The sequence below is a fragment of the Daucus carota genome, chromosome 1 (assembly GCF_001625215.2).
Source record: "Daucus carota subsp. sativus chromosome 1, DH1 v3.0, whole genome shotgun sequence".
NCBI classification, from domain to species: Eukaryota; Viridiplantae; Streptophyta; class Magnoliopsida; order Apiales; family Apiaceae; genus Daucus; species Daucus carota.
The window spans coordinates 54,478,394-54,491,273 of record NC_030381.2 but is presented as its reverse complement, the minus strand read 5'-3'; the positions used below and the strand labels follow the sequence as shown (position 1 = coordinate 54,491,273).

Sequence of the window (12,880 nt, the reverse complement as noted above, 5' to 3'; positions counted from 1 at the left end):
GAGTACTTTAATACAGTGAAATTTTTATATTTAATACTAATATAAACTTAAAGATATTAATGATCAAAGTGTGTGTTGGCAAACGTGAAAAGGAGAAATAGGAAAAGTATTTAGGGACGAAGGAAGTAGTATGTACTTAACAATATCTAACGTGGCCTACTAGTGCAAAAGTCACCGGATTAGCATCTTATCTTTTACTAATACAACACTTAAAGTTAAAAGCATCCCAGCGTAATTAATTAATCACTTGAATTTACATAATCAGCTTCTTACGATCGTGCCAAAGCTGAAGCTGATTATAGTTAACCACGTGATTCACAACTTGTAAATATAATAGTACCAGTTTCCACTAATTTGTTCAATGAAGTTCAAATATTTTAAATATAATATTATATGATGTAATTATGTAACGACTAGTTGATTAAACCTTTTTATATTTTTTATTTGAGTATATTTTGCACGTTCACGCGTGAGCTTAAGCTAGTCGCGTCCACACGCTGGTCTTATATGTACCATTTTACTGACGTGAAGTTTAATTTTGTTTGAGGTATAAAAATGAGCATGTTTGGGGAAATATATGATAATGTTTGTAAAAATCAAAAATCGCGATTAAATGGTGAATGCGCCAGTTAAGATTAATCGGATGCTCGAAAATTAATTGTAACTTAATTATATTGTATAGAATTTTCTAAACAAAATTCGTATGATTATTGAATTTTATCAATACATTTTTTCTTGAAACTCGTGTTTAAGAAAGCTTAAAAATACTGTATTATGCTGGACTAGTCGAAACTGTATTTTGAAATACAGTTTTGAAAGCTGATGAATCTCCGAGATTTTAATTTTGAATATGAATGCCAAACTTATCAAAAATTAAAAAGTTATATAAAAAAAATATTATTAATATTTAACTAACCATTTCAACTGAAAAGTAATGTGAATGTTCAGCATGATTTTATGTTACAACAACTAACCAAGTCATGTAAATATTAATATATTCATAGAAGCGTCTAACATGACCATAATTATAACAAAATATTATTTAAAAATTTTAAAACAAAATTTCAATATAAATTCTCACTTTCCCATTTTATATTAGTTTTTCCTATCAAATATAAGAATTTATTATATTAAAATAAAACCAAAATCATAATATCGGTACATTCATGGCAGGATCTATATAAGAGCGAGGTACTAAAACGGAAAACCCCAAAACTAAGAGAAAGAAGGAAAAAAAAAATATTTTTTTACATATGGAAAAGTGTAAAAATTAATTTATCCCCACAAAAGTGTTATAATCAAAAGTTTATAATCTAAATCTTAACTTTTCTACATATTTCTGTACTTCCATTTTTTATTATTAAAATATAAGTTGAGCACCGTGATTATAAAATCCGGGTCGGACATGATCCCCCGGTGCCTACGAAACTTTCCCACAATTTTTGTAGCATGAAACGTGTGAGCAAATTACTAGATTTTTTTATCATAAAAAGTGAAAAAGAACAAGCAACTAACGAAACATGATATAGTGGCATGTATTTCATAATTATCCTACGCCACTCAACACTGTCCCTGAGAATTCACAATCAAGTGTAGCTCGAGAGTGCGAGTAAATGTTTTTAGTGCTCCGACCATACTCCGATGAGAATTTTTCACCACATAAAGTTGGTGGAACATTCCAATAAAATTAATAATATAGCATGTTTTTTAAAAGTCAAATCAAATCAAAATTCATGACCATAAAATGAGAATACATGTACCTTTCATTTAGAGTGAAAATACTGATTAATTCCAAATATTTCTGATTAATTCCAAGTAAATTTATAAATTTATCGATTATACTACGGTTTGATTAAAGATATCTAAGTTATTCAAAATTTCTAATAAGACCTTATAAGTCTTGAATTGATAGATAAACCTATTAGTTTAATTTTCAACTTTTAAGATCATGATGATTAAATACGTTTATTTTTCTATCAGATGATTGAATTGTTAAAAATTCATTACAAACAATGTTTTAAGGTAATTAGCAGGTAGTTGCTTTCTGTATGGACAAAATTTCTTCAATCCTATTTATTACAAAAACAAAAAATCTCAAATTCAAAAATATTTATTTTTTCCTATTCAACTCGATTACAACCGAAATCTAGACGCACGTTTATAATTATAATATATAATTCAGAGTTGCTGGCTACTAGAGTGGCTGATATAATTCAACACATCCATGAACAATCCTACAAAATGGCATTGAGAATATTCGGGATGAACAAAAGTCAATAATCGAGGTGACGTATCATCACTTTGTCGAAAGAGTGATGGGGTGGTTTATTGAGCCAGGCAGTTCCACTAGTGCGATCTCCTTTTATTTTTGACAACTTTTTCAAGGCAAAAGATGACCTCAAAATCTCCCTTCTTTTTGAAAAAAAAGGCTTTGCCAAAACTTTATTAACATGGTCCTTCAATCGACATGTTTCTTTTAAATAGTAGGAGTGATTTTCATTTTTTAGTTTTTTACATGTAATTTATATCTAAAATAATATTAAAAATTTATTATATTTTAAAATCTTATTTTGAATAATAACTTATCTTGAAATATTTAAATTCCTCTGAGAAAATAACAAATATTAAATTTAATCACATTGAAAATTTTTAACTTCCAATCAAAATATTATAAAGCTCAAATTATTGAGAGAACAAAAGAAATCAACAAACCTTATCAAAATATATGAGCTGGGTCAGAATATTGTGACAAAGCTCAATCGTAAAATATGGATAATAATTGCATGAAGCCCTTAACAGGATATATCAAAGCTACAGCGCACTGATTTGTTATACCCTACTTGGATTTTTAAATCTACGTTGGAATCGCATGTTTGTGTTGATGTAACGTTCTTGTCCGTCAGATTTTAATAGGATTGCACTAAAGTTTAAGTCGGACCAACCGGATCGAAATTTATTTGAATTCAGGGAAGAAAATAGGGCGGGGATTGGTTTCTTTAGATTGTCTGTGCTTAAAATTGTTTTCAATAAGTTGAAAAATATTTGTTTGTGAAATAGATTAGAAATCGGTTGAAAATCAGAAAAAAAAACAAAAACTGTTTTAACGACAGAAATTAGTTTGCGGTATTTTTTAAAGTGATTTAATATTTTTTCTGAACTCATTTTTATAAAAATTACTTCTCCGTCATAAGTTGCCTGTAATCCCGTTTTTCCAAAATTTGGATAAACATGACCAAAGACTGAAATTTTTTAGACTAAAAATGATGACCGGATTAGATATATTTGGTCAGTCTAGTCGGATTAACCCGACCCAAAATTTGGGCAACACTATATTGATTCATGCAGGGGACAAGTGCATGTACAAGAATAATTAAATTTCGAAGTTTAGAAAGACCATAAACCATGTATAAAGAAATACAATTGACTTTGTATTAAAATATTTATTTCCCCTCCATCCTACCTGATGGCTAATTTACATATGTTTTGAATTAGCATACATAACATGCAAGTATATACTCCTTTAGGTATTATTAAAAAATTTAACTCTAAATTCTTTATATGAATAAAAAAAATTATGTCATCTCATATTGATTAATCCTCTATTTTAATTTGTGTAAGTCACATTTTGACTAGCACGTTTTTTAAGAAGTAAATCCTTATTTTCTTCGCAGATGCATATCTTAATCCTTATCATAGAGAAATAATTAGTGAATTTTGAATAAGTGTATTTTATGATTATTTGGTTGTAATTAGAATGTTATAAATAAAATATTCATTTTTTTAACATCGATAAAATGAAAGTGGGTTAAATTAAATAGGATAGAAGAAATAATTTTTAATTTTTCACACTTAAAAGTAATTATATATATTATTTTTCAGAAACCCGTCTTAATACTTGGTACTGGAGTTTTCAAACCATGTGTTGGCTCATGTCAACTGGTTTGTTGAAACAATATTAATTACTGCACTTGTTTATACCAAGTAGTAGTAAATTCCACATGGAGGCCTTGACATTCATAATGTGTTCATATGATGATACTCGTCCTGTTGTGCAAGATTATATAAAAATATTAAATAAATATCTAAAATGTTTTCCTTAATTTTATACCCAAAATGAAAGTCAAGTCAAACTTCCGAAATTACTCAGTTTCCGTCACGACCAAAAAATTGAAGCTGCTGGGTAACTCCTGACTCGGCTGCATAACACTAGCGGCTATGTCGCATTTTATGTACGTCATCGCAACATACGTTACTTGTTGGAAAATAAACTTTGGTCAAGCCTTTCCGTTGAAATAAAAATTTGTTTCGGGTAAAATTTCACATTTGTGTAATAATTTTAGAATTAAATGTGCTCAAAATCTGATTATCGAAATAGGTTACTTATTTATAGAAGTATATAAATATTTAAATTATCAAAATAAATAATTTATTTTTAAAAAATAAAATAAATGACAGTATCCCTTTCAAAAAAAGAAAAGAAAAGAAGAAGTAAATGACATTATCCGATACATGTTTGTTACTCTTAAAGAGGGTGCAGAAATTTCATGTTTACACATGTCAACTAACATTTGTGCTATTTTAGTCTCGGTCAAACTCATTCTTCAGTTTAGTTTCCCATTTTATAGCCATCATAAAATCTCCCGATTTTGAACTATCGTCAAATTAACTTTATGTTAGTCCAAAATCTAAACACATTTGATTGGAATGAGTAAATTGTTATATTAAAATATATATGCACGCACATGGACGAACAACAAAAAGAAAAAGTCTCTAAAAATAATTTATACAAAGAATATAATAATATTATTATATACACAATGAAGTTAAGTCTTCATTGATAATGGAAAAAAGAATTATATTATAATGTACTTTAGGGAAAGTCAGAGTCGAGAATATAATTTCTCATTTTTAATAAAGGGTCTTTGGAGTATGTGTTCTTAATAAAACATTTAATAAGAGATTTTCCTATTGTGTGTGTATGGAAATTTTTAATAAGAAGGAATTTTTAATATGTGCTCATTTTTAACAAAGGGTCTTTTAATAATCAATTTTTGTTTTGATGAAAATTTTTATATACAAAAGGATCATTATTACTAACGATATATAAAATGAACGCCAAGGCTTCCATGTCGATTTTATATACAAAAAGATCATTATTACTAACGACATCAGATATCACAAAATTTTTTATCACCTAACCAGAATAATTATTAAGATACTACCATTAATCAAATTTTTGGGCGCTCGCAAGACCAGCAAGATATTATCAGCCGAGGAATTATTATACTAGGTTATTTATGTTTCATTGAAATTTCAATACCCAAATAAATCTGACCAAGACACACAATAATGAGACGAAAGAGTCACCGTGTTGAATTTCAACAATACCCCTCCCCTGTATACTTGCACTACACACCAGCCCCATTCAAAATACCACCAATCATTCCAAGGGCAATATCGTCCACCTCCATCTATTTATACACCCTGCTCACCCTTCACAATCTTTCAACTAACACAATAACTACTCTCTCTCTCAAAATTAAATCTCTCTCGCTACTCTCTCTCCAGAAATGCTATTAAGTTTGACGCTCCCTCCGCAAAATCTCGGATTCTTTGAGACCCGGCGAGCGAGTTTCAAGCTCAGGAAGTCGCCGCTCAATCCGTGCGCTCCACGGTTCTTTAACTCGGCTTCGGTTTCGGTTTCGAACACAACTCTCACACGTAAGCACTTGTCTAACCTAGATAAGTTGCTTCCTGTTAAATCCGAGCCTGTTCCGGTTTTTCCACCCCGATCTGATCCGAATCCGATCTCGAATGAAGAAGCAAAAACAAGAGGTATTTTGGAAGCTTTAAATTTACCGAGGTTTTGGAAGGAGTCAAAGGCCGCGGAGGAGGTCTCTCCGCGACATTTAAATAGACTCCGCCGACTTTTATCCAAGTCGGCGGAGTATTCCCCGAGGAATATTCTAGGTAGTAAGTGGAGGCAGTATCACGGATCGGATAATTGGGCGGGTCTACTTGACCCGCTCGATGAAAATTTACGTCGAGAAATGGTTAGGTATGGGGAATTTATTCAAGCGGCTTATCATTGTTTTCATAATGATCCCGCCACGTCAGCTGATCACGCTCCGGCTGATCGGCACGTGGCACTTCCTGATAGGTCGTACAAGGTGACCAAGAATTTATATGCCACGGCATCAGTTGGGCTGCCTAAGTGGGTTGACACCGTGGCACCGGATCTGAGCTGGATGACTCAACGGTCCAGCTGTATCGGTTACGTGGCGGTTTGCGACGATCGAAGAGAGATCGAACGGATGGGAAGGCGGGACATAGTAATCGCGCTTCGCGGGACTGCCACGTGTCTCGAGTGGGCCGAGAACATGCGAGACTTGCTCGTTCAGATGCCAGGTCAAGATGACAAAGCCCCATCGCAAGCCAAAGTTGAATGCGGATTCTTAAGCCTCTTCAAAACCTCTGGGCCCCACATGCCAAGCCTGTCCGAATCAGTAGTAAAAGAAGTTCAAAGACTTGTCGAATTATACAAAGGTGAAACCCTAAGCATAACCGTCACCGGACACAGCCTCGGCGCCGCCATGGCCCTCCTCGTGGCCGACGAATTATCCACATCCGTACCCGACACCCCTCCCGTCGCGGTATTCTCCTTCGGCGGTCCCCGGGTTGGAAACCGAGGATTCGCCACCCGTCTCGAATCCCAAAACGTCAAGGTGTTGAGAATAGTGAACTCACAAGACGTGATCACTAAAGTCCCTGGTATGTTCGTAAGCGAAGGCCTAGACAAAAAACTCCGCGAATCATCCGCATGCTCAGTCCTCAACATCCTCGACAACAACATGCCGTGGGCTTACACTCACGTCGGGACCGAACTGAAACTCGACACGAAAATGTCCCCATTCCTAAAACCCGATGCTGACGTGGCATGCTGTCATGATCTCGAAGCCTACTTGCATCTCGTAGACGGATTCATGGCCTCGAATTGTCCGTTCAGACCGGACTCGAAGAGGAGCTTAGTGAAGTTGCTAGATGAACAAAAATCGAACATGAAACGGTTGTACACGAACAAGGTGAATGCGTTGAGTTTCAAGCCTAGAAAGGAGTTGTTGCGGATGCCTAGTGTATTGCCGAGTCCTTCTTCTTCCTAGCGTTAATAATAAAAATTCGATATCGGATTCGATATGTTATTCGATATGTTATGTAGTGTTGTGCATGTCGTGTAATCAATTGTGTATATATTTATTTTACGAACTGAAGCCAGAGATCTGTGAGTGTGAGTTCATGCCTGTTCTGTATTTGTACTGTGGCGTTCATTTTGATTTAATCAACTCATGTTTCTCTTGTAAATTTTGATGTAATTGAAATATCTCGTAACAATATTCGAACTCTCGATCTCAGAAAAATTGGGAAGGGCCTCGGATACCTGAACTTAAAAGTGGTGAACCCACCAGCAAGCGCACAAGAAAATGTGGAGTGACAATAGAAAGCTTAAAAGTTGTGCATTATTGGTGGTTTGAACTTTACGTAAATGAGTTTGTTTTCTGGCAAGACCGGCACTACAGATCAGATTAATAATGGTCTATGCCCCACGCTGAATTTATCTATTGTGGAATTTGTCAACGAATTCGGATAATTTTGTCACACACATTAATAACACAAGTTAAAAGTAAATATGAGTAGAATTGTTCACAATCTTATGTATTTTCGTTTTTATACCATATTTTTTTATTCGAATGGGCCACAAATTTATTATATTATTAAAATTAAAACTAAAATGTGTTTGAACATCATAATTAAACAGATCTTTTGAGCCTATTCATCTATAATTTTTTACTCACAAAAAATTTATAATTCTTTTGATGTGTTTAATTATTAATTTTTTATAATACACTTATTAAAATATTTATTAATCAAAACACATCTATTACTTATTTAAAATACATAATAATTTAAAATGAATATAATTGTAAAAAATTATATTTAAAATAAAATAAAATTTTAAAAAATATAAACCGCATGTCTAAATGACAATTATTATAAATCGCTTAAACATCATGACATAGTAAACCGGATGTCGATCTAATTTTTCGCCATACTCGAACTAAATTATTGGCAGTACCTCCCATAAAAGCAAATAAGATGACCACTTGGGTTGGTGAAAGGCCAAATATTTAAAAAGCAGTGGACAACTCCGATTACGTATATACGATGGTGCCCAATTTAAGATAATTGTTTTCTAAGTCATCATGTATAAGTTATGTACAAATAACTTCATGGTCATGATGTATATGAACCTTTTTTAAGTGTAATAACCAATTTAATATTAGCAACAAATTTCTCATCTTGATCATCACGAACACTAAATATTTTAACTTCGAACACTTTACAATATTAGTGACAACTGACAAGAGCTCTCCAAAAACAAAACTTAAAAAGAGTAGGTCTAACAACCATTAAGTAATATATCACAGAAATATTCAACTCCTACTGTCCTCGGAATTTTTTTAATAAAAATCGAGTTGAGATTTGTAAATTCATAATAAGAACATCAACTTCAGTTGTGATTTTAAAATTCAGAGATCCGACTTCAATTTCTATTTTTTTAAATCAAGGGATTTATTCATCTGTAATTTTAATAAAACGTAATTATTAATTTTAATTGATTATATATATTTTGATTTTACGCAAATTTTACATAAAATATCGCAGGATTAGTGCAAAGTCTTTAGAATTTAAGTACAATATATCAAAATTTCATGAGTCATGGTGAGTTTCGAAAAACAAAAAATATACAGAAAAATATCATAATATTCATCATTTTATGAAGTTAGAAAAAATCAATACCATCAAATTTTTATACAAAAGTTAAAATCTTAATTAAATTCTAATTTTTTCCTAACCAATGGCATAAACACCAAGCAGCCCATGTATCTTTCTTTGCCCCGGACCAATAAGTAAACCCAAGTACCCAACTACCCAACAAACTTATGGCCCAATGATAAGCAAACCTACCCGTAGATACAATGTACCCACCCACACCGTATCCCCACCCACTGAGTCACTAGGGTTTTAAACAAGATTAGCTTCATCTCAAAACCCTCTCTGCCGCCTATACTTACACCTATACACACACTTCATACAATGAAGCTTCTAAATTAGGGTTTATCATCAGCTTATTAAAATTGTTGAAATCTTGTTGATTAACTAATCGTTATCGTTTCAATTGTGTTTCAAATGGCCACTGGTAATCCGTTTGATCTGCTCGTTGATGATGACAACGACGACGTTTCGCAGCTGCTTCAGAAGCTCCCGCCGCCGGTCAAGAAAGCACCGGTAGCCGAAAAAGTCGCTCCCGCGGCTAAGCTTCCGGTCAAGCCTCTACCTCCCGCCCAGGCTGGTAAAAATCGATGCTTTAGTTTCAAAAAGCAATCTTAATGTGTGTTATTGTGGTAAAAATCGAAGCTTTAGGTCAAAAGTGCAGTCTTTATTTGTATTATCTTGGTAAAAATGAAGCTTTAGGTTAGAAGTGCAATCTTTATGTATAGTATCGTGGTAGCAATTGAAGCTTCGGATTAAAAATTCAATCTGTGTATAATGTTGTTGTGGTAAAAATCGAAGCTTTATTATTCTGTCAGTGCAATCTGTATCTGTAATATTCAGTATTTATCTGTGATTTTGTGTTGATGTGGGATAGGAGTGGATGTTTAGATGAAATGTTCAATCAATACGAGATTGTTTTGTGATGGAAGTGAAGTTTCTTATGGAATGATGTGTAATGGTCTAATACTGTGTAAGAGTAGTGGAAATTAAGATGATGATGGTGAATTTTTATGGATTTGTAATTTGTAAAGGACTGATATAATTTCTGATTTGGCAGAGTTTTTAGGATTATTTATGTTTTCTGAGTAAACAAAGATGGTTTTACGTTCCTTAACCAATTTTATACATCAGTAATTGAGGATAATAATGAAGAATTGTAATGCTTTAACTGGTTTTTAGCTGTAATCAGACATTACTCTCCCTGCTACTCCAGTCTGCTCTGTATTCCTCTCAACAAAACTTTCTAAACAGTAACAGTAATGTGGTTCATATGTTGTCCCGGCCTGGTGATACTTGTGCAGTGTCCCTTTGCTTTACTTATCCTATATATGCTTTTAATTTTTGTTGTACTTAAATCGTCATATAGCCAAATATTGATCTGTTTTTGTTGTGTAATATGGCACATGTACGTGAGGTCAATTAAGATCCAAGCTCACACAGTGTGAGGTCTTCATCTTGCCTTTTCTGGTGTAGAATTCAAGCTAATATTACATGTCTAGTTTTGTAATGTATGTTTTGGAATTAAGATGTTCATATTTGAGCAGTGAGGGAGTCAAGGACTGATGGTCAGCGAGGTGGAGGACGGTTTGGTGGTCGTGGGACTGGCCGTGGTCGTGGAGGAAGGTTTGGTCGAGATTTTGCTGATAATGGGAACTCGTACAACAATAACAACGGTGGGTTTTCTGAGGGATACAGACAACCTGAACAAGGTGACTTAGACAAGTCTTCTGAAAGACGAGCATATGGTGGTCCTCGTGGGGGTGGCGGAGCTCCTCGTGGTGGTCGCCGCGGGGGTTATAACAATGGAGAAGTTACTGAAGGTGAACGCCCTCGAAGGGTATATGAACGCCATAGTGGGACTGCCCGCGGGTTAGTTTATAGCTAAGTTTATATATATTACTTGGTCTTTGTGTACTTAATTTGCTTCTTATATGTACATATTTTGTATTTGCTTCCATCTTATATGATGCTTTTTGCAGAAATGAGTTCAGTAAGCGTGATGGTGCTGGCAGGGGGAACTGGGGAACTCCCACTGATGACATTGCTCCGTGAGTGTCATACTCTGACTTTCAATATTTAAAATAGGGCCTTTGTATATGTTATATATATTTTTATGTAAATATCTAATCCCACTTCATATATAGAGTGAATGAAGAGCCTGTTAATGATGGTGAAAAGAATGCTGAAGCTGAAAAAGAGCCAGAGCAGGAAAACACTGATGATGCCAGCAAGGAGAACCCTGTAACTGAACCAGAAGAGAAGGAACCTGAGGTAATTGTTTCCACTTATAGTTTATATGATTTGTTTTGTGCAATTGACACAATTTTACGCCAACTAGAATTTTTTTAATTTAGAAATTTTGAAGTAAGGAGAAATGAATCGGGTTAAAAATAATATTTGATACTATCCTTCTTGTCCTAAACAGATAACAGCATAATGCGTACAGTATGTTGTATACCCTTTTACATACACATGTATGAATATGAAGGATATTTTAACCAACCCTTGGTTAGTAGGAACGTTATAGCTTATGTTGAAATTATATGCTTATTGACCCTTATGTACTAATTGTGCCTTAATTGTGTTCCATTTTCGTGATTCAAATATAATGTTTACTGTATAGGTTAGCTTATAACTACGTATAACTTGAGAAATATTTTTGAGGAATGCATCCTAATATACCTGACCTTGTCTAGTATTAATCATTCCAGTTGTTACAGAGTCTAGGATATTGGTATCTCATGTTACACATCTGATCTTGTTGGTACTTCACTGCCGTATTTAATAGTTTAATTTAGCCTTGCTGGGGTACCAAATTCTGTCTGAGATGAGATTAATTCTTGCTAAATAAATTGGACAATAGAAATCATGATTCATGAACAATGCTTCTAGTTTGAGAACTGACACCTTTATTGTGTTTCAAGTAGTAACAAAAAGAGAATATTTATTTTTAAAGTGCTCTCTAGCCATCCTTCTACCCTTGTAATGTTTCCAATTGCTGAAAGCTTGAAATATACTTGTTTTATATTATAGGAAATGACTCTGGAGGAGTATGAGAAAGTACTTGAGGAGAAAAGGAAAGCATTGCTGGCACTTAAATCAGAAGAGAGAAAGGTTGACTTGGATAAAGATTTTGAATCAATGCAGCTTCTCTCAAGCAAGAAAAATGAAGAAGAGATATTTGTCAAATTGGTTAGTCTTTTGGCACTGTAGCATGAGATTCACCATGATCTCTCTCTCTCTCTGTTTTATTTCTGTCCTACAACCAAAGCTTATACTAATCTGATTTGTGAATGTATAGGGGACTGACAAGGACAAACGTAAAGAGGCTGAAAAGGAGGAGAAAGCGAAGAAGGTAGAATCACTTTGCTTTTGTGTTAGTATTTAGCAAGTACTATTGTAGGACTTGGCGTCTTTAGTGCTGCAGTGGGAATCGTTCTGGCAGTAAAATCTCATAACTTTGTTTTGTAACCTGGAAATGTTCTACACAGATTTATAATTAATACCTGGTCAATACATATGTGAAATACAGGCTCTCAGCATAAATGAGTTTCTGAAGCCTGCTGAAGGAGAAAAATACTATGGCCCTGGTCGTGGACGTGGACGTGGCCGAGGTCCAAGAGGAGGTTTCGGGGGAAACATGGGAAACAATGTTCGTGCCCCGGCAATTGAGGATCAAGGCCAGTTCCCTACTCTGGGGGCAAAGTGACCGGGAGGTTTCCTTCCTGCCACAAATATTGTCTTGATGGTTCCTAGTGGCAGGATATCAGCAGGAATGTTCTAAAATTATCTAAAAAAAGTTTATGGTCTTTTGAGTGTAAATTTTAGATGTCTTGCTGGGGTTTATACCCTTGTTTTTTGAACTTTCATGGATCATAACTAGAAGATTAGGTTCTATTTATATCTTTGGTTATTAAATGATGGCACCAAATTTTGATTTTCATACTCAGATATGGATACGTATCATTCTAATGATAACCCTCCTATGCCTTCACTACTCCCCAACCTTATATGACTAACTTGTTATTTGCCTAAGCCTTTATGATGA

General features: G+C 34.0%; 2 protein-coding genes across 2 annotated transcripts; both read left to right on the top strand.

Annotated features, from left to right (window-relative positions):
- The first annotated feature begins 5,490 nt into the window (after positions 1-5,490).
- On the top strand, positions 5,491-7,359 carry LOC108205159 (phospholipase A1-Ibeta2, chloroplastic). Its single transcript, XM_017374977.2, has one exon. It carries the CDS (start codon positions 5,571-5,573, stop codon positions 7,158-7,160), a length of 1,590 nt encoding a protein of 529 aa, XP_017230466.1. The 5' UTR covers positions 5,491-5,570; the 3' UTR covers positions 7,161-7,359.
- Positions 7,360-9,060: 1,701 nt separating this feature from the next.
- LOC108205371 (RGG repeats nuclear RNA binding protein A) lies at positions 9,061-12,775 on the top strand. The gene is made up of 7 exons (XM_017375314.2): positions 9,061-9,409; positions 10,377-10,701; positions 10,812-10,880; positions 10,977-11,103; positions 11,866-12,024; positions 12,134-12,187; positions 12,365-12,775. Exons 1-7 carry the CDS (start codon positions 9,247-9,249, stop codon positions 12,539-12,541), a joined length of 1,074 nt encoding a protein of 357 aa, XP_017230803.1. The 5' UTR covers positions 9,061-9,246; the 3' UTR covers positions 12,542-12,775.
- Positions 12,776-12,880: the final 105 nt, after the last annotated feature.

Bases quoted from the DNA above. Each gene is read 5' to 3' on its own strand.
- LOC108205159 (XM_017374977.2), top strand. From the start codon at position 5,571: ATGCTATTAAGTTTGACGCTCCCTCCGCAAAATCTCGGATTCTTTGAG.
- LOC108205371 (XM_017375314.2), top strand. From the start codon at position 9,247: ATGGCCACTGGTAATCCGTTTGATCTGCTCGTTGATGATGACAACGAC. The intron at 9,410-10,376 runs GTAAAAATCGAT...ATATTTGAGCAG, and splicing joins TCTACCTCCCGCCCAGGCTG to TGAGGGAGTCAAGGACTGAT. The intron at 10,881-10,976 runs GTGAGTGTCATA...CTTCATATATAG, and splicing joins CCCACTGATGACATTGCTCC to AGTGAATGAAGAGCCTGTTA.